The sequence below is a fragment of the Mustela nivalis genome, assembly GCF_964662115.1.
Source record: "Mustela nivalis genome assembly, chromosome: 1".
Taxonomy (NCBI): Eukaryota; Metazoa; Chordata; class Mammalia; order Carnivora; family Mustelidae; genus Mustela; species Mustela nivalis.
Genome location: NC_139020.1, coordinates 87,592,487 through 87,615,247, shown reverse-complemented (window position 1 = coordinate 87,615,247; position 22,761 = coordinate 87,592,487). Strand labels below are relative to the sequence as shown.

The 22,761-nt window shown below is 35.4% G+C and overlaps 1 protein-coding gene across 1 annotated transcript in view; it reads left to right on the top strand.

Annotated features, from left to right (window-relative positions):
• Positions 1-12,365: 12,365 nt before the first annotated feature.
• SI (sucrase-isomaltase) overlaps positions 12,366-22,761 on the top strand; it is a gene marked incomplete at both ends in the record, with an annotated part of 103,707 nt that continues 93,311 nt past the window's right edge. Inside the window, 2 exons of the mRNA XM_082738358.1 lie at positions 12,366-12,483; positions 13,893-14,035. Coding sequence (XP_082594484.1) covers positions 12,366-12,483; positions 13,893-14,035 — 261 coding nt within the window. The remainder of the gene's footprint in view (positions 12,484-13,892; positions 14,036-22,761) is intronic.

The following is a 22,761-nucleotide window of genomic DNA, read 5'->3' as shown; positions in this document are numbered from 1 at the left end:
CACACACACAGACACGCTGGAAGAAGCCATGGTTTAAAAACAAATTACTTATATAGAAGCAAAGATAAGAATTACAACCAACTTCTCAGAAACAATGTAAGCAAAAAGAGAGTAGAGTGAAATATTTAAGGTGTTGAAAGTGAAGAAATTGCCAGCCTTGAATTTTGTTCCAACCAAAAATTGTAGTTCAAGAGTGAAAGAAAAATGTTTTCTCAGACAAATACAAGTTGAAGGAATATGTTGTAATAGACACAACTTGCAAGAAATCTTAAAAGAAATTCTTTAGAGAGAAAAAAAATAATAAAAATCAAAAACTCAGATCTACATAAATGTTGGTAAGGAATAGGTAAAGGCAAAATAAAAAAACATTTTTCTTTTCTTTTTTTTTTTTTTTATTTAATTCAAGTTAGTTAACATATAGGATAGTATTGGTTTTAGGAATAGAGTTCAGTGAATCATCACAAATAACACTCAGTACTTATACCAACAAATGCCCTCCTCATTGCCCATCATCCATTTAGTTCATACCCCACCCACCTCCACTGCAGCAAATCTCACGTTTTTCTCTCTAGTTAAGAGCCTCTTCCAGTTTGCCTCCCTCTATATTTTATCTTCTTTTTCCTTCCCTTCCCTTATGTTCATCTGTTTTGCTTCTTAAATTCCACATATGATTGAAATCATACAGTATTTGTCTTTCTCTAACTGAACTATTTTGCTTAGCATAGTACACACTAGTTCCATCCACATTGTTGTAAAAGGCAAAATTTCATTCTTTTTGATGGATAAGTAATATCTTATGATACACCTCTTTATCCATTCATCAGTATATGGACAGCCAAATTAGGCTGTTGTTGATAGTACTGCTATAAATATTGGGGTGCATGAGTCCCTTCAAATCAACATTTTTTTTCTAATCCTTTGTATAAATACCTAGTAATGCAATTGCTGGGTCATAGGGTAGGTCTATTTTTAACGTTTTGCAGAATCTCCATGGTGGCTGCACCTGTTTGCATTCTCAACAGTGCAAAAGGGTTCCCCTTTCTCCTCACCCTCACAAACACTTGTTTTTTCCTGAGCTATTTATTTTAGTCATTCTGACAAGTATAAGGCATTATCTCATTGTGGTTTTGGTTTGCATTTCCCTGATGATCAGTGATATTGAGCATTTTTTCATATGTCTGTTAGCCATTTATATGTCTTCTTTGGAAAAATTTCTCTTCGTGTCTTTAGAAAATATTCATGGTATGATTTCAATCTTTTTGTAAGGTTGAGGCCTGATTTGTGACCCAGTATGTGTTCTGTTCTGGAGAATATTCCATGTACACTTAAAAAAATGACATTCTTCTGGTTTAGGATGAAATATTCTGAATATATCTATTAAGTCCATCTGGTTCAGTGTGTCATTGAAAACTATTGTTTCCTTGATCTGCTCAGATTATCTGTCCATTGTTGTAAGTAGGGTGTTAAAGTCCCTTACTATTACTGGATTGAAAGAGTTTCTTTTAGTTTGTTATTAATTCATTTATATATTTAGCTGCTCCCATTTTGGGAGCATAAATATTTACAATTGTTAGATCTTCTCATTTGATAGACCCCTTTATTATAATATATTTCCCTTCTTCATCTCTTATTAGAGTCTTTGGTTTAAAATCTAGTTTGTGCAATATAAGTATGGCTACTCCAGCTTTCTTTTAATGCTCATTAGCATAATAGATGGTCTCAACCCCCCTCATTGTCAATCAGGAGGTGCCTTTGGGTCTAAAATGAATATCTTATAAGCAGCATTCAGTGGGTCTTTTTTTTTTTTTTCTTTTTAAATTCATTCTGATACCTTAAGTCTTAAAACATTTTTTAAAGATTTTATTTATTTATTTGACAGAGATCACAAGTAGGAAGAGATGCAGGCAGAGAGAGAGGAGGAAGAAAGCTCCTTGCGTAGCAGAGAGCCCAGCATGGGGTCTGACCCAGGACACTGGGATCATGACCTGAGCCAAAGGCAGAGGCTTTAACCCAATGAGCCACTCAGGGGTCCCACCTTATGTCTTTTGATGAGAGCATTTAGTCTATTTACATTCAGAGTAATTATTGATATATATTAATTTAGTGTCATTTTATTACCTGTAAGTATCTGTTCCTGTAAATTATATCTTCCTTTTATAGCCTTTGTTGCTTTTGGTATCTCTTTCCCACTCAAAAGGTCCCCTTTAACATCTCTTGCAGAAGTGGTTTAGTGTTCACCAACTCCTTTAGTTTTTGCTTGTCTTGGAAACTCTTTATTTCTCCTTCTATTCTGAGTGACAGCCTTTTAGATAAAGTATTCCTGGCTGCATTTTTTTTTTTCCATTTAGAATGTTGACTATATCCTTCTACCTTCTTGCCTGCCCAGTTTCTGTGGAAAGGTCTGATGCTTATGTGTCTACCCTTGTAGGTTAAGGATCTTTTGTACCTAGGTGCTTTAAGAATTCTCTCTTTATCTTTGTATTTTGCAAGTCACACTATCATATGTCTTGGTGTTGATTTTGTTGATTATGAGGGGAGTTCTTTATGCTTCTTGTACTTGAATGCCTATTTCCTTCTCCAGACTAGGTAAATTCTCAGTTATAATCTGTTCAAATAAACCTTCTGCTTCTTTTTCCCACTCTTCTCGGACTCCTGTGACACAGATATTGTTGTGCTTTATGGAATTGCTTAATTTCCTAAATCTATATTCAAGATCTAAGAGTTTTCCTTTCTTCTTTCTTTCAGCTTCATTATTTTTCATAATTTTATCTTCTGTATCACCTATTTATTTCTCTTCTTTCACCCTCATTTTGATTTCATCCATTTAGTTTTGCATCTTGGTTATAGCATTTTTTAATTTCAGACTAACTAGCTTTTAGGTCTTTTATCTCTCTGGTGTCTTCCATGCAAGGGTTTCTCTGGTGTCTTCTATGCTTTTTTTCAAGACAAGCTAGTATTCTTACCACTGTTGTTCTAAATTCTTCTTCAGATGTATTGTTTATATTTATTTTGAGAAAACACCTGGCTGTGATTCCTTCTTGATCTTTCTTTAGGGGAGAACTCATCCATCTTGTCATTTTGTCTAGATTTCTGTCTTTTGCATGTTATAAGAGCTTGTTATATTTCCTGCTCCTGAGAGTAATGCTGTATTGAGAAGAGGTCATATACTGTCCATGGCCTGGTGCTTCAGGAAGTGTTTTTGGCACATGCTGTGTGCATTCTGTCATTGTGTTTTGGTTGCTCTTTCCCACAAGTTATTCATCTATAGAGTTCCTCCTTGCTTGCAGTGGTGAAAGTTGGACTTTTAACTAGGTGGGCTTTAATACATTTGTTAAAATAAGCCTTATTTAAAAAAAAAAAAAAAGTTAAAGCCTTATCCAGAAAAAGAGAAAAGGAAAAGGAACAACAACAACAACAAAAAGCAAGCGAACAGACAAACAAAAAACTGTAAACCCGATTCCAAGGAGAAAGAAAGAAAGAAAGCCAGCCTGATCTAAAAAATGAGAAAAAGAAACAAACAAATGAACAAAAAACCATAAGCCTGATTCCAAAGAAAAAAGAAAAGAAGGAAAAAGAAAAAAAAAATCCTTATCCTATTTCTACTAGAACTGAAGCTGGTACTTTGGAGCATTCTTTGATTAGTAGACTTGGTACAGGCAGGAGACCTGTATTTTTCCTCTGAGTGAGAGACCCAATGCACTGGCTCACATTCAGACCTGCCCTGATAAAGATGCCTCTACCAAATGCTCCACTTGGTATAAGTGGTTCCAGCCTCTACTGGGGGTACTGTGTTGCTTGCTGAAATCCTACTGTGCTGGTGGGTGGGGGTGGAAAATGGCATCAACCTGCCCTCCTGTGCCAGGGGAGAGGAACTCACGTTTACTTGTGTTCAGGAAACCCTAACAGAAAACCAAACAACCTCCCCTCCTTTATCTCAGGTCTTTGCCCTCAACCTGTCTGTGCCTGGGCTGTTGGCACATTCAGCACCACAGTACTCCTATGATCTATCTCTAGCATGGGGATGGGATACAAAATTGCAAATCTTAAAGGACTTGGCAAGACATGGACCTAATGTCCTGGCGGAGAGTCTTGCAGTTTGGACCAGGTATTGTTCTGACCCAGAAAAGCAGTTGCATGGCCACACAAGTGCCTGGAGTCTATGGTGAAGCACAGTTAAAAGCTACTACTTGGGTATCTACCCTTTGCACACCTCTGTCCCTGCTTTTTAATAGCAACTCAATGGCACCCATGGGGTTCCTTGTCATTGGAGAGGCAAAAGACCATCTTCAGATCCCCACGCCACATAGTCCACTCCTATGCCTCTACTCACCTTCTCCAGAGCAAAACTGCCTGTCTGACTTGACTCTGGCAATTGGTGTGGCCTTCTAAAACCTCAGAATTTACGCTCCACTGCTTGCAAAAAATTTTTGTAGTCAGTTTCTCTCAATTCCCCAGTCAATGATCTTGGGGGAGTGTTTTTCTTGTGTGATCCCCATGCACTGCTCTCTCTTCCCATCTTCTTTTTGCAAAAAGGGTTCCCTTCCCTCTGCAGCACCAGGATCTTTCTCTCCCCCAATTCATATATTATCAGCTGCTACATTATTTTCATCTAAATTGTGAAGATTACTCTTTTAATCCTCAAATCAATTTCCTAGTTGTTCAAAATGATTTGCTGTTGATCTAGCTGTGTTTGAGAGACAGGATGCCCAGAGTCTCCCTACCGCTCCACCATTTTTTTTTTATATTATAAAGTAAAATTTTATTAATGAAATATCACTGTTTATAATGTTAGGATTACTTTTTTTAATTTTTTATTTTTATTTTTTATTTTTTTTTTTAACTTTTTATTTTTTTTTTTTATAAACATATATTTTTATCCCCAGGGGTACAGGTCTGTGAATCACCAGGTTTACACACTTCACAGCACTCACCAAAGCACATAATCCCAATGTCCATAATCCCACCCCCTTCTCCCAAACCCCCTCCCCCCAGCAACCCTCAGTTTGTTTTGTGAAATTAAGAGTCACTTATGGTTTGTCTCCCTCCCAATCCCATCTTGTTTCATTTATTCTTCTCCTACCCACTTAAGCCCCCATGTTGCATCACCACTTCCTCATATCAGGGAGATCATATGATAGTTGTCTTTCTCTGCTTGACTTATTTCGCTAAGCATGATACGCTCTAGTTCCATCCATGTTGTCGCAAATGGCAAGATTTCATTTCTTTTGATGGCTGCATAGTATTCCATTGTGTATATATACCACATCTTCTTGATCCATTCATCTGTTGATGGACATCTAGGTTCTTTCCATAGTTTGGCTATTGTGGACATTGCTGCTATAAACATTCGGGTGCACGTGCCCCTTTGGATCACTACATTTGTATCTTTAGGGTAAATACCCAATAGTGCAATTGCTGGGTCATAGGGCAGTTCTATTTTCAACATTTAACTCCTCCTCCTTCTCTCATTTTATGGTTCTGAGGAAGGTTAGTGATCTAGTGTGGATAAGTAGTTCTTTTCTTGTCTGTTTCAATTATTTAGTTAAACTCTAGTTAGTTAAAATATAGTGTGACGTTAGTTTCAGGAATAGAGTTCGGTGATTTATCACTTACATGTAACATTCAGATTGCATGTGTCACTTCGAATCAGTATTTTTGCATCTTTTGGGTAAATACCCAGTAGCACAATTGCTGGGTTACAGGGTAGTTTTAACTTTTTGAGGAACTTCCATACTGATTTCCAGAGTGGCTATATCAGTTTGCACTCCCACAACAGTGTCAGAGGGTTCCTCTTTCTCTGCATCCTCACCAACATCTGTTGTTTTCTCTGTTGTTAATTTTAGCCATTCTGACTGGTGTGAGGTGCTGTCTCATTGTAGTTTTGATTTGTATTTTCCTGATTATCAGTGATGTTGAACATCTTTTCATGTCTCTGCTAACCATTTGTATGTCTTCTTTAGAAATATGTGTATTTATGTCTTCTGCCAATTTCTTAACTGGATTATTTACTTTTTAGGTATTGAGTTTGATTTTCTTTAGAGATTTGGGGCACTAACTTGTGGAAATTCATAGTGCCTAGCCAGAAAGATTTAGTAAACACAAGCCCTGGATGAGACTAGTTGAAAAGCAAAGGAGAGTCCAGAAAACTGGGCAGTTTACGGTTTCTGGTCTGAAAACAGCCAGATTCTCATTGTGGCTCAGGGCACTCATCCAGGGAGTAAATGCATGACTTAGAAGAAACATTTTTTTGGAGGTCTGGTACTCCTTGTTTGTACTTCCATCATGAGCACAGCTTGTTCTAGCCACAGGATACTCCCTATGCCACTGTCTTAATTATTTTACAGCTTCACATCCCTTCTTGTTTCTCTTATTCCCTTGTTGTATTGATAATATTCACAATAAAGGTGGAGGCAGAATCTTGCTTAGGACCTTTGCCACTAGAATATCTGGTCCCCAGGCCATCTCCTTTCTCCTACTAAGGTCTCTGGAGTAATCTTTTCATTTACCATCTCAGAGTTTGCAGGCCAAGCCTAACACTAACTATTAGATATGTCATTTGAAAATATCTTCTCCTACTCCATCGATTGTTTTTTTGTTTTGTTTTGTTTTGTTTTGCTGATCATTTTCCTTGCTGTGCAGAAGCTTTTTATCTTGCTGAAGTCCCAATTGTGTATTTTTACTTTTGTTTTCCTTGCCTCTGGAGACATATCTAGAAAGAAGTTGTTATGCCCAATGTTAAGGAGGTTATTGTCTGTGTTCTCCTATAGAATTTTTATGGTTTCAAGTGTCATACTTAGGGTTTTAATATGTTTTGAATACATTTTTGTGTTTGATATAAGAAAGTGGTCTAATTTTATTCTTTTGCATGTTTCTGCCCAGTGTTCCCAACACTACTTGTTGAAGAGACTGACTTTTTCCCATTGGATATTCTTTTCTCCTTTGTCAAAGATTAATTAACCACATAATTGTGGGCTTATTTATTTATTTTTCTTCAGTTCCATTGACCCGTGTGTCTGTTTTTATGCCAGTACCATACTGTCTTGATGACTACAGCTTTGTAATATAGCTTGCTGTCCAGAATTGTCATGTCTTAATCTTTGCTTTTATTTTTCAAGATTTCTTTGGCATTTTAGGGTTTTTGTAGTTCAGTACTAATTTTAAGATTATTTGTTCTAGCTCTGTGAAATATGCTGTTGGTATTTTGATAGGGATTGCATTAATTGTGAAGATTGCTTTTGATAGTATAGAAATTTTAACAATATTTGTTCTCCCAGTCCATAAGTGTGGAACTTTTTCCATTTCATTGTGTCATCTTCAATTTCTTTGATAAGTGTTTTAGTTTTCAGAGTACATGTCTTTCACCTCTTTGGTTAGATTTATTCCAAGGTATCCTATTGTTTTTGGTGCAATTGTAAATTGGATTTTAAATTATATAACTTTTAACCCAAAGTGGATGTTTGATGTGTATGATTTAACTACCATATGTTCAAAATTCTGAAATGCACATTACAAAGTCTAAAGAGAGCAATTTCCATAAAGAGAATAGTTGAACACTAATTTCTTCTGTTTAGTAAAAGTGTCAGTTACTAAGTATAGTTCAATGTCATTGCTGGTGTTTAAAACTTTTTTGGTCTATTGCCTACCTAACTCAATTTTTGTTAATTTACTTCACGCCATTTTAAATTTTTATATAGTTTTTTTTTTAAGATCTTATTTATTTATTCGACAGAGAGAGATCACAAGTAGGCAGAGAGGCAGGCAGAGGGAGAGGAGGAAGCAGGCTCCCCGCCGAGCAGAGAGCCCGATGCGTGGCTCGATCCCAGGGCTCTGGGATCATGACCTGAGCCGAAAGCAGAGGCTTTAACCCACTGAGCCACCCAGGTGCCCCTAAATTTTTATATAGTTTTTATATTAAGTAAAAAAAAAATTAAAACTCACAATTACTTTTAGGTAAAAACAATATGTTTTAAGTTGACACATTTTTTTCATTACTATATATAAGTTTGGTATGTGTATAATTGAATACCATTATATAGCAGTTTTGTCTGAATTTGCCTCTAAGCAATTCATGAGGAATTACTTCCCTGATCTTAAAGTTAATGAGTGAAACCAGAGTTAAGGTGGGAGGAGTATGGACCAAAGGGCGCAAAGAAAATTGTTCAAAGCAAAGGCCCACTCACAGCACGAGACATGGAAGCCTGAAAATGAAATAGAAGGCATAAATTTTAAAATCTTGTAAAGTTTTTTAAATTAAGAGGACAAACACTTCTACACATAAAAGAAAATCTAAAAGATTATTAATTAAAATTGACAGATTTGCAGTTTTAGTTCAAGGGGGTGAGAAACTAGAGTGTTTGATCTCACTCTTAAAAGAGAAAAAAAAGGTAGACAAATTGCTAATTAGTTACTTTATTTTGAACCAATCAGAAAACTTAAATTGCAGGGGAAACAACTAACCTCAGTTTTAGGGTTGATCTCCTAGTTTCTCTATTGGTAGATATTTCTATTTCCTCTCTGAAAAGAGACTTACTCTTAAAAACATTCACAAATTTGCCCTCAGTTTCTTAGGAATATGTAGCACAGCTGGAATTTGTACCTAGGTTTCTTCTATAAAATTCTTTGATCTTAAACACTACACTGACTTAAACCAGTAATGTAATTGATACTATAATTTTTAGTGTGTGAAATGGTGTTTAGTATAATTTTTGATAATTAAATTTGTGTCCTAAATAAATATAAATAAAATGTTGATTTATTTCTGGATTGCTTTTTTATATATCTCCACTTTTATATTTTATTCTAATGGATTTGTTCAGTTCTTCATCCTTAAAGTTAATAGTGGGACACAGGAAATAACTTTTATTTAAGCATTACTTTTTATATTATCTTCTATTTTATATCTATCTTATATATCTTCTACTAAATATTCTCTCCTAATTGTTAATTCCTGAAAATGTTTTTCAGATTCTAGCTTACCAATGTTTCCACTTTTCAATGACAGTTTTAATGTCACATAATTAGGTAAAACAATTTTCAAACAATGCCTAAATAATGAAAGAAAATTTTGAAGAAAAAAAGACAGAATAAATAAATATCTTTATGTTCTTGGACTAGTTCATAGGTACCAGAAATCAAAGACTATCTGAGGGCAGAATTATTAATTAACTTGGATTTCTAAACAGAAATATTTATGCAACTATTTTCAGGGCTAAGTCTTTTCCCACTGCATGTTTAACAGAAGTTAATTAAATACTGACAGGCTGGTGAAGATGCAATAAAAGTTTATGGGCAGCTCAGTATATAGCTGATCAGTTTTCATGATCACTGCTTTGGGAGCCTTACCCAACTTTGGTACAACATAGTGAACAGAACAGGCTATGAAATAAGGTAAGTTGATTGATCATATTTCTTCATTTCTTTCATGTTTCCAAATAATTATTTATTACTTTAATTCATGTTAGCAATATTCCTGTTTATCAGCACTTGCTTAAAATAGAAAAGATAGCTTTCATTTACCAATTTAAATATCTATCTCTTGTACTAAAATAGGAGAAAACATTTTTAAAATTTTTTAAGATATGAGAATATTTTCTTTGTCCACCTCTTCATTATAATTTTTGTCAGACTTAGTTGGCTCAAATCATCTTTATTTAATTTCTTCATATAGGAAAAAATGATTAAAAATATTTTGAAATGTACAAGTACTCTAAGTATGAGTCAATGTATTTTATTTAAGAAAATATATATAGGCAGAATAGAATACAACTGTTATAAAACATTTAATCTTTTCTAGCAAATCTTTTAAAGGTCAGTAATCAAGTAACCATCTAATAAACTGTTACTTATTTTGAAAGTAAATATATACAAAAAGGACATCAATATATAATTTCCCCAAAAATGTTTTGCTTAAAATTACTGTGGTCCAAAATGTGATCACTGGGGCGCCTGGGTGGCTCAGTGGATTAAGCCGCTGCCTTCGGCTCAGGACATGATCTCAGGGTCCTGGGATCGAGTCCCGCATGGGACTCTCTGCTCAGCAGGGAGCCTGCTTCCCTCTCTCTCTCTCTCTGGCTGCCTCTCTGTCTACTTGTGATTTCTCTCTGTTAAATAAATAAATCTTTAAAAAAAAAAAAAAAAAAAAAAAAAAAAAAAAAATGTGATCACTGAAATTACCACTTCCAGCATATGAACAATTTTAGTACTGATTGTTTATGAGTACTCGCATGAGCTATTTAATTTTAATACATTAACTTTGTTCTAATTCTTCAAGATAAAAGGTTTGCTTCATAACAATATGCATTTACACCTTTAGACTTTTCTTAAAAATAGAAAGACATAATCCTTATTGACTTCTTGATACCAAAGTAAAATAATACTTTGAGTGAGACAGACTTGTTTAAAGTTAAACATTAAATGCAATTGTGTTCTTTCTCACATAACATTGAACAATTCAGTTTCATTTTCTTACGGCTTCATATATCCCCTGTCATTTTGATTAGATCCAGTTTACATTTAGGTTCTTTAAAGATTAGAGATGCAATAAACAGCTTAATATGTGTAATAGGAAATCATATACTAAGATTGAAAGCTAATCTTTAAACTTTCATTCATAAAGTATATTTTTTTTAAAAAAGTGAGCTTGTGCTTACTTGTTGTCGGGCTCTGCACTACTTCTGAAGTATATTGCATTAAAAGTATAAAAATTCTGGGGTGCCTAGGTGGCACAGTTGTTTAAGTGTCAGACTCTCGGTGTTGGTTCAAATTGTGATCTCAGGGTTGTGAAATAGAGCCCCTTGTGAGGCTCTCAGAATAGGGTGCCTAAGTCTCTCTCTCCCTCTCCCTTTGCCCCTTCCTCCCACTCTCCCTCTCAGTAAGTAAATAAATCTTAAAAAAATAACAATCCAATTAAGGAAATTAACATATATATTAATAAGGACAATAGATATGCTACGTGGTGTGGTAAAATGGAAAAAAAGGATTGATTAATACTGCCTCTAAGAGTGGTAGGAAAGGATTCACAAAGAATATGACATTTGAACTGGGTATAAATTAGGGCTAACTTAGAACAGCAAATGTGGAAGGATTGAAGAAAGATTAAATAGCATGTACTTAAGAAGACATGTTACCCAAGAAAGATGTTACAGTGGTGGAGATAGGATGAAGGTATAATTCTGAAAGTATTTTGGAGATAGAACCAACAGGGCTTTTGAGTGACTGAATGTTGTAGAAAGATACAAAAGAGGGAAAGTGTTTAGGTTGGGGCAACTGTACATATGAAATATCCCAGATAATTACAGGAGAAGGTGTTAATGTGAGAGACCAAAAAAAAAAAAAATTAAGATCAGCAACTTATAATCATTATATTGTACACCTGAAACTAATATTATGTTGTATGTTAACTAGAATTTAAATAAAAACTAAAAAAAATGATATGAACAATTTATTAAAGCATTTACCATTGAAACTCTAAGTTCCTATCTGGGTATATGCCATTGAATTGAGATTTGTATAAAAATCATAGAATACACAAAAATGAAGGAAACTTGAAGAGCACAAGAGATGAGAGATATATGGTCAAAACTAAATTGAACAAGTGAAGTTTAAGATAATTACTGGAAGAAATCTTTTCCTAATCTACATTTAGGTATCCTCTGTATGCTAACTCACATAATGTTATGAGAAAATAAATACATATGTTTGATATGAGAGTTTAGTATATTATTCTTCTATTGTGAGGGAGGTACTTGAAGATGATTTAATTCAAATCTTTTTTTGAAGTGACAACTCCCAAGTATATACTATATACCTATATAATTTTTCATAATATTTTATATTTGTATTCTCATATATTTATATTCTTTTCCACAGTATTGTTATAAGAAAGCAGTGTTAGTGTTCGAGGAACAGAATTTAAGGTAGGAAGAACTAGAAATTTTGATTTTGAGATAATAGCTTATTTCCTCTAAGGTTGAAGTTTCTAATGAGCAAAATGCAGATAACATTATCTCTTTAAAAAAATAGTGAGATTTAGGGGACACAGGGTAGGTGTCAGATTTCTTTTACTTGAGAAAGGTTCTAACGTGAGAGAGCAAGGACATCTCCTTGGAGATCTTTTCTTCCCTTTATGTTTCATCTTAGTTACCACAATAATGTATATCATCAATTCACTGTATTTATTAAAAATTACATGTGTGGTTTATATTTTGCCAATGTTTATTGTTTTAGATTATAAACAACTGTCTCTAGTTCTGCCTGTGTTTACTTAGGTAAAAAAAGTGGAATGTAAATACTCTTACCATAATGACAGTGGCTTACTGTAGTTATATATTTTACATTTTAAATGTATATTTCTTTTCTTTCTTTAGATGGCAAAGAAAAAATTTACTGGATTAGAAATCTCTCTGATTGTCCTTTTTGCTATAGTTACTATAATAGCTATTGCCCTAATTGCTGTTTTAGCAACTAAGACACCTGCTGTTGAAGGTAAGAAATGTGGACACTGGGGAGGATATGTGTTATGGTGACTGCTGGGAATTGTGTAAGATGGATGATTCACAGAAATTCACAGAACTATACCCCTGAAACAAATAATACAACATATGTTAATAAACAAAAAATACACAAGAACAAAAAAAAAGAAGAAATGTTAAAAACAATTGCATGTTACAGTTGAAGTTAAATAAAATTTACTCCATAATAGTTATGGATTTTCAAAAGTAATCTACACGAAATGAAAAATGTGAAGAAAGATTTCAAGTAAGTTACATAATTATCCCAAATCTTTCTATCCATCATATTACAGTTATTTCAATGAAGAGCTGTTCTAATTAAGCAATCTATGTACTTTGACATTAATGACCTTCCCCACATTGTGTTGTCTAAACAATTGTGAAGAGCCAAAGGATCAAGGTGTTAATGGAAGGTGAAATAATCATCTGTTCTTAGTGAGGTTCTTCTAATTAATGGGAAAACCTGGGTTTTTGCTCTGGCCTTGAAATACTTGCAAAAGTATGGGGGGGCAGAGTGGAAAATCTGGGGGAATACCCTCTTTATTTTAGTGTCTCTCTCTCTCTTTTTTTTTTTTTTTAAGAAAGAGAGAGAATGTATAACAAAAACAGGTAGAGGGAAGGTGAAACAAAGCTTGAAGCATTTATCTTTCTTTCCCTGAATATTTCTGTCCTGATTTAGAGTAAATGCATACTACTCTGATCCACCTAACCTCTTTTTTCAATCATTCTTTCTGGACCAAATCAGAATTAGAAACAGTTACAAATTGCCTTCTACTCCAACAATAGTTAGTTTTCTACTGTTATTAGTCATTTGTTTCACCTGCTCCTCGTAAACTGAAAGCTTACTACATTGTGACACAATCATTTTATTTTACCCATATCTGATTGCTGGAAAGTTATTATACAGAATTGGAATTTGTTTTTCTTTGCAGTCCTTGCTTTCTTTTCTGTTCACTTCAAAGTATTGTTTTCCTCCTACTTTTCCCTGTTTGCTCTAATTCTTGTCTCCTTCTCTATATTCATTTCCCATCCATATATTTCCATCTTTTTCTTCATCTATAAAACACATTTTTTCATAAATGTGGTAGAATGAACATTTTGCTTCCTTTTGAATCTAACTCAAGACCTTCTGTGAAAATATTTTGTTTTTCTGCAGAAACAGTCAATAGGGCTCTGCACAGTCTTTAAATATTATTTGGATATTTTTCTTTGGTAACTAGGACTTGAATTTGTGGGTCATTTATTAGTGTAAAATTTATTTTTATTTTTATTATATGTATAAATTCATTTGGTTTTTCAATGCAATGTATTTGTTATCCCCCAAATCTGAAAAAAAAAATAATTTAACACCTGTTTTATTTTACTAACCTCTTTCTTTTCTAGAAATTAGTAATTCTACTTCAACTCCACCTACCACTCGTACAACCACTGTGTATCCTGGTCCAAGTGATGCTAAATGTCCAAGTGAGCTAAATGATCATATCAACGAGAGAATAAACTGCATTCCAGAGCAATTTCCCACACAGGTTTGCCACAAAAGACTTTTTTTTTTTTTTCAAAATTTAACTTTTATTACTGAAATATATTTTTAAGAGAACAATTCTAAATTTTATTGTCTATGCTGATTGATTTTTTTTTAAATTTTTTATTTTTCATAAACATATATTTTTATCCCCAGGGGTACAGGTCTGTGAATCACCAGGTTTACACACTTCACAGCACTCACCAAAGCACATACCCTCCCCAATGTCCATAATCCCACCCCCTTCTCCCAAACCCCCTCCCCCCAGCAACCCTCAGTTTGTTTTGTGAGATTAAGAGTCATTTATGGTTTGTCTCCCTCCCAATCCCATCTTGTTTCATTTATTCTTCTCCTACCCACTTAAGCCTCCATGTTGCATCACCACTTCCTCATATCAGGGAGATCATATGATAGTTGTCTTTCTCTGCTTGACTTATTTCGCTAAGCATGATACGCTCTAGTTCCATCCATGTTGTCGCAAATGGCAAGATTTCATTTCTTTTGATGGCTGCATAGCATTCCATTGTGTATATATACCACATCTTCTTGATCCATTCATCTGTTGATGGACATCTAGGTTCTTTCCATAGTTTGGCTATTGTGGACATTGCTGCTATAAACATTCGGGTGCATGTGCCCCTTTGGATCACTACATTTGTATCTTTAGGGTAAATACCCAATAGTGCAATTGCTGGGTCATAGGGCAGTTCTATTTTCAACATTCTGAGGAACCTCCATGCTGTTTTCCAGAGTGGCTGCACCAGCTTGCATTCCCACCAACAGTGTAGGAGGGTTCCCCTTTCTCCACATCCTCGCCAGCATCTGTCATTTCCTGACTTGTTGATTTTAGCCATTCTGACTGGTGTGAGGTGATATCGCATTGTGGTTTTGATTTGTATTTCCCTGATGCCGAGTGATATAGAGCATGTTTTCATGTGTCTGTTGGCCATCTGGATGTCTTCTTTGCAGAAATGTCTGTTCATGTCCTCTGCCCATTTCTTCATTGGATTATTTGTTCTTTGGGTGTTGAGTTTGCTAAGTTCTTTATAGATTCTGGACACTAGTCCTTTATCTGATATGTCGTTTGCAAATATCTTCTCCCATTCTGTCAGTTGTCTTTTGATTTTGTTAACTGTTTCCTTTGCTGTACAAAAGCTTTTGATCTTGATGAAATCCCAATAGTTCATTTTTGCCCTTGCTTCCCTTGCCTTTTGCGTTGTTTCTAGGAAGATGTTGCTGCGGCAGAGGTCGAAGAGGTTGCTGCCTGTGTTCTCCTCAAGGATTTTGATGGATTCCTTTCGCACATTGAGGTCCTTCATCCATTTTGAGTCTATTTTTGTGTGTGGTGTAAGGAAATGGTCCAATTTCATTTTTCTGCATGTGGCTGTCCAATTTTCCCAGCACCATTTATTGAAGAGGCTGTCTTTTTTCCATTGGACATTCTTTCCTGCTTTGTCGAAGATGAGTTGACCATAGATTTGAGGGGCTATTTCTGGGCTCTCTATTCTGTTCCATTGATCTATGGGTCTGTTTTTGTGCCAGTACCATGCTGTCTTGATGATGACAGCTTTGTAATAGAGCTTGAAGTCCGGAATTGTGATGCCACCAACGTTGGCTTTCTTTTTCAATATCCCTTTGGCTATTCGAGGTCTTTTCTGGTTCCATATAAATTTTAGCATTATTTGTTCCATTTCTTTGAAAAAGATGGATGGTACTTTGATAGGAATTGCATTAAATGTGTAGATTGCTTTAGGTAGCATAGACATTTTCACAATATTTATTCTTCCAATCCAGGAGCATGGAACATGTTTCCATTTCTTTGTGTCTTCCTCAATTTCTTTCATGAGTACTTTATAGTTTTCTGAGTATAGATTCTGTGTCTCTTTGGTTAGGTTTATTCCTAGGTATCTTATGGTTTTGGATGCAATTGTAAATGGGATTGACTCCTTAATATCTCTTTCTTCTGTCTTGCTGTTGGTGTAGAGAAATGCAACTGATTTCTGTGCATTGATTTTATATCCTGACAATTTACTGAATTCCTGTATAAGTTCTAGCAGTTTTGGAGTGGAGTCTTTTGGGTTTTCCACATATAGTATCATATCATCTGCGAAGAGTGATCATTTGACTTCTTCTTTGCCGATTTGGATGCCTTTAATTTCCTTTTGTTGTCTGATTGCTGAGACTAGGACCTCTAGTACTATGTTGAATGGCAGTGGTGATAATGGACATCCCTGCCGTGTTCCTGACCTTAGCAGAAAAGCTTTCAGTTTTTCTCCATTGAGAATGATATTTGCGGTGGGTTTTTCATAGATGGCTTTGATGATATTGAGGTATGTGCCCTCTATCCCTACACTTTGAAGAGTTTTGATCAGGAAGGGATGCTGTACTTTGTCAAATGCTTTTTCAGCATCTATTGAAAGTATCATATGGTTCTTGTTCTTTCTTTTATTGATGTGTTGTATCACATTGACTGATTTGCGGATGTTGAACCAACCTTGCAGCCCTGGAATAAATCCCACTTGGTCGTGGTGAATAATCTTTTTAATGTACTGTTGAATCCTATTGGCTAGTATTTTGTTGAGTATTTTCGCATCTGTGTTCATCAAGGATATCGGTCTATAGCTCTCTTTTTTGGTGGGATCTTTGTCTGGTTTTGGGATCAAGGTGATGCTGGCCTCATAAAATGAGTTTGGAAGTTTTCCTTCCATTTCTATTTTTTGGAACAGTTTCAGGAGAATAGGAATTAGTTCTTCTTTAAATGTTTGGTAGAATTCCCCCGGGAAGCCATCTGGCCCTGGGCTTTTGTTTGGAGATTTTTAATGACTGTTTCAATCTCCTTACTGGTTATGGGTCTGTTCAGGCTTTCTATTTCTTCCTGGTTCAGTTGTGGTATTTTATATGTTTCTAGGAATGCATCCATTTCTTCCAGATTGTCAAATTTATTGCCGTAGAGTTGCTCATAGTATGTTCTTATAATAGTTTGTATTTCTTTGGTGTTAGTTGTGATCTCTCCTCTTTCATTTATGATTTTATTTATTTGGGTCCTTTCTCTTTTCTTTTTGATAAGTCGGGTCAGGGGTTTATCAATTTTATTAATTCTTTCAAAGAACCAGCTCCTAGTTTCGTTGATTTGTTCTATTGTTTTTTTGGTTTCTATTTCATTGATTTCTGCTCTGATCTTTATGATTTCTCTTCTCCTGCTGGGCTTAGCGTTTCTTTCTTGTTCTTTCTCCAGCTCCTTTAGGTGTAGGGTTAGGTTGTGTACCTGAGACCTTTCTTGTTTCTTGAGAAAGGCTTGTACCGCTATATATTTTCCTCTCAGGACTGCCTTTGTTGTGTCCCACAGATTTTGAACCGTTGTATTTTCATTATCATTTGTTTCCATGATTTTTTTCAATTCTTCTTTAATTTCCCGGTTGACCCATTCATTCTTTAGGATGATACTGTTTAGTCTCCATGTATTTGGGTTCTTTCCAAACTTCCTTTTGTGGTTGAGTTCTAGCTTTAGAGCATTGTGGTCTGAAAATATGCAGGGAATGATCCCAATCTTTTGATACCGGTTGAGTCCTGATTTAGGACCGAGGATGTGATCTATTCTGGAGAATGTTCCATGTGCACTAGAGAAGAATGTGTATTCTGTTGCTTTGGGATGAAATGTTCTGAATATATCTGTGATGTCCATCTGGTCCAGTGTGTCGTTTAAGGCCTTTATTTCCTTGCTGATCTTTTGCTTGGATGATCTGTCCATTTCAGTGAGGGGAGTGTTAAAGTCCCCTACTATTATTGTATTGTTGTTGATGTGTTTCTTTGATTTTGTTATTAATTGGTTTATATAGTTGGCTGCTCCCACGTTGGGGGCATAGATATTTAAAATTGTTAAATCTTCTTGTTGGACAGACCCTTTGAGTATGATATAGTGTCCTTCCTCATCTCTTATTATAGTCTTTGGCTTAAAATCTAATTGATCTGATATAAGGATTGCCACTCCTGCTTTCTTCTTATGTCCATTAGCATGGTAAATTCTTTTCCACCCCCTCACTTTAAATCTGGAGGTGTCTTCGGGCTTAAAATGAGTTTCTTGGAGGCAACATATAGATGGGTTTTTTTTTTTTTATCCATTCTGATACCCTGTGTCTTTTGACAGGGACATTTAGCCCATTAACATTCAGGGTAACTATTGAGAGATATGAATTTAGTGCCATTGTATTGCCTGTAAGGTGACTGTTATTGTATATGGTCTCTGTTCCTTTCTGATCTACCACTTGTAGGCTCTCTCTTTGCTTAGAGGACCCCTTTCAATATTTCCTGTAGAGCTGGTTTGGTATTTGCAAATTCTTTCAGTTGTTGTTTGTCCTGGAAGCTTTTAATCTCTCCTTCTATTTTCAATGATAGCCTAGCTGGATATAGTATTCTGGGCTGCATGCTTTTCTCGTTTAGTGCTCTGAAAATATCATGCCAGCTCTTTCTGGCCTGCCAGGTCTCTGTGGATAAGTCAGCTGCCAATCTAATATTTTTACCATTGTATGTTACAGACTTCTTTTCCCGGGCTGCTTTCAGGATTTTCTCTTTGTCACTGAGACTTGTAAATTTTACTATTAGGTGACGGGGTGTGGGCCTGTTCTTATTGATTTTGAGGGGCATTCTCTGAACCTCCTGAATTTTGATGCTCGTTCCCTTTGCCATATTGGGGAAATTCTCCCCAATAATTCTCTCCAGTATACCTTCTGCTCCCCTCTCTCTTTCTTCTTCTTCTGGAATCCCAATTATTCTAATGTTGTTTCGTCTTATGTGTCACTTATCTCTCGAATTCTCCCCTCGTGGTCCAGTAGCTGTTTGTCCCTCTTTTGCTCAGCTTCTTTATTCTCTGTCATTTGGTCTTCTATATCGCTAATTCTTTCTTCTGCCTCATTTATCCTAGCAGTTAGAGCCTCCATTTTTGATTGCACCTCATTAATAGCTTTTTTGATTTCAACTTGGTTAGATTTTAGTTCTTTTAGTTCTCCAGAAAGGGCTTTTATATCTCTCGAGAGGGTTTCTCTAATATCTTCCATGCCTTTTTCGAGCCCAGCTAGAACCTTGAGAATTGTCATTCTGAACTCTAGATCTGACATATTACCGATGTCTGTATTGATTAGGTCCCTAGCCTTCGGTACTGCCTCTTGTTCTTTTTTTTGTGTTGAATTTTTACGTCTTGTCATTTTGGCCAGATAAGAGTAAATGAAGGGGCAAGTAAAATACTAAAAGGGTGGCAACAACCCCAGGAAAATATGCTTTAACCAAATTAGAAGAGATCCAAAATCGTGAGTGGGGAGAAAGAGGATAAAAAGAGGTTCAAAAAGAAAGAAAAAAAAAAAAGAAAAAAGAAAAGAAAAAGAAAAAGAAAAGAAAAAAAATTTTTTAAAAAAAGAAAACACCTGAGAAAAATGTAAAAATGAAAATATATATATATTAGATAAACTAGTAAAAAATCGTTAAAAAAGAAAAACGTAACAGTTAAAAAAAAAAATCTTTACCCGAAGGCGAGAAGAAAAAAAAAGAAAAAAAAAATGAAAAAGAAAAAATTAAATTAACTGCAAGACTAAAAAAAATCACAGGAAAAAAGCCATGAGTTTCGTGCTTGGCTTTCTCCTCCTCTGGAATTCTGCTGCTCTCCTTGGTATTGAAACCGCACTCCTTGGTAGGTGAACTTGGTCTTGGCTGGATTTCTTGTTGATCTTCTGGGGGAGGGGCCTGTTGTAGTGATTCTCAAGTGTCTTTGCCCCAGGCGGAATTACACCGCCCTTACCCGGGGCCGGGGTGAGTAATCCGCTGGGGTTTGCTTTCAGGAGCTTTTGTTCCCTGAGCGCTTTCCATAGAGTTCTGGAGGACGGGAATACAAATGGCGGCCTCCTGGTCTCTGGCCCGGAGGAGCCGAGAGCCCAGGGCCCCACTCCTCAGTGCGCCCTCAGAGAACAGCGCCCAGTTATTCCCGTCTGCCTGACCTCCGGACGCGCTCCGAGCTCACCGAGCCTGCGACCGGTTCAAGGTAACACCGAGCTGTGAGCTTACTGTCGGCTCTGTCTCTGTAGCCGGCTTTCCCGTTCCAATACCCGCAAGCTCTGCGACACTCAGACACCCCCGATCCTTCTGTGACCCTGCGGGACCTGAGGCCACGCTGACCCCGCGTGGGCTTCGCCCCGGTTTAGCCTCTGGAGCGATGTCCCTCAGTGGAACAGACTTTTAAAAGTCCTGATTTTGTGCACCGTTGCTCCGCTGCTTGCCGGGAGCCGGTCCCTCCCCCCGGGGTCTATCTTCTCGTTGCTTTGGATTCACTTCTCCTCCGGTCCTACCTTTCAGAAAGTGGTTGTTTTTCTGTTTCCAGAATTGCTGTTCTTCTTCTCTTCCATCTGCCGATGGATTTTCAGGTGTTTGCAATCTTTAGATAAGCTATCTAGCTGATCTCCGGCTAGCTGAAGCAGTCTCAGCTTGCTACTTCTCCGCCATCTTGACTCCTCCCTCCACAAAAGACTTTTATATATATATATATATATATATATATATATATATACACACACACACAAACATATATGTATATATATATAGTAATTAAATTAAGATAATTGCTCAGTATTGGAACAATTCCATATTTTTAAATATCTAATAATCATTTAGACTGCACTTATCTTTCTTATAGATCCATATAAAGAGATGAGAGATAATTGAAATTGATGAGCTTGCTTATCTGTATTTCTATTCAATAAATTGACAAGTTAATTTTTTTTCATTAAGCATTTTTCCATGCTTAACAAACTATTGTTAATTTTAAAATCTATGAAATTCTGTCCTCGCAAATCTACTTCTTAAAAAAACATAACCTTTGACGGTGTAGAACATTTGAGAGAAAATATAAATGCTCCATAAAAGTATTTATAATGATGACATTAAGGTGTGTCTGGAAAATAAAGTGATACTCATACTTTGGAAAATTATTATTATTTTTTTTTAATTATTTAGTAGTTTAGGAGAGGAAGCTTAAATGAGGAAAATTAAGGGTGACTTAATAGCTTCATGTGAGTCTTCCTTGGTCTTCATAACCTATGTGGAAATAAAGGTCAGTGAGGGTTTGTGTGTGTGAATGTGTGTCTTCACATTTTATAATAGCTACATATTGTATGCAATCTATAACATACTATGATATTTATATAATATAAATATATATTAATCAGTGCATTTTAAATATTATACATTATATATGTATTATAATGTAATATGCATATTCAACATATTATGTGTTATTATATGCATGTAATATGCATATTTAATATATATTAAATCTAAAATAAGCATATCTGAATCTTACTGCCTCCATTACAAGAAAAATTAACTATAAAATTTCTATTAGCCTTATCCTACCATTGTTACCTCATAGTTAACACATAATTTTGTGGTTAATTTGCTATTAAAAGTTGAAAACAATGAGATTTTTCTTAGGACAACTTTAGGAATAGTAAGTCCTTATAGCCTCCTACTGATAAAACAGCTAGATAAATAGTGTTTACTGTGACAAGTTAAGATAATTGACCAGTTATTCTCTTTAGGAAACAATGGCAGCTTACCATAAAAACCTGGTGATTCACAGACCTGTACCCCTGGGGATAAAAATATATGTTTATAAAAAAAAAAAAATTCTATTAGGAACAATATGGGCTGCTAAAAGCTTAAAAAGAAACAACATTTCAAAGCCAATTGATTAAGGTTTTGATGCTTACTATTTTTAATGTCAGCCTGTCAGGTTGCTAAATAGTGTTTTCAATGTGAAACAAATTAAACTTATGAATTTAACAAATTTCAGCTAACATGTATTTGTCATCTAAGAAAAGAAGGTGAACTTAATTTAAGAGTAGCTATAATTATAACCAGGGTTTATTAGTCAGCCTAGACTTCTATAATAAAATGCCAAGCTGTGTGACTTAAACAATAAGACATTTATGTTCTCAGTGCTGTGGAGGCTAGAAGTCAAGATGTCATCAAGGTTGGTTTCTAGTGAGACTTCTCTTCCTGGCTTGTAAACAGCTGCATTCTCGTGTCTTCATATGATTTTTCCTCTGTGCATGCCCAGATAGAGAGATGGAGTGTGTATGTGACCATGTTCAAAGTCTCTTCTTTTTATGAGGACACCAGTCCTATCAAATTTGCACCTCAAACTATGACTTCATTTAACCTTAATTAACTTCCTTAAATTCCCTGTCTCCAAATATAATCACATTGGGGACTGGGGGTTAGGGCTTCCTGAATATGAATTGTGGGGGGGGCACAATTCAGTCAATAATACAGTCAATCCACTATATATTAATATAATTATTTATTACATATATTTCTATATGCATACTCACATGTATATAATAAAATAAAAATGTAAAAAATGTGTTTTTATCTATCAAAGTTTATATCTACTGATGGATATTTAGTATGTTTTACTTTTTGTTTTTTTCAAATTAAGAAGAAAGAAAATAGAAATTTAGTCATATGTGGAATTTAAGAAACAAAACAAATAAGCAAACAGGAAAAATAAAAAGAAAGACAAACCACGAAACAGATTCTTAGCTATAGAGAGAGAACAGACTGATGGTTACCAGAAGGGAGGTGGGTGGAGTGACGGTTTAAATAGGTGATGGGGTTTAAGGAGGGTAATTGTGAAGAGCACCAGGTGCTGTATGGAAATGTCAAATCACTATACTGTACACTTGAAAC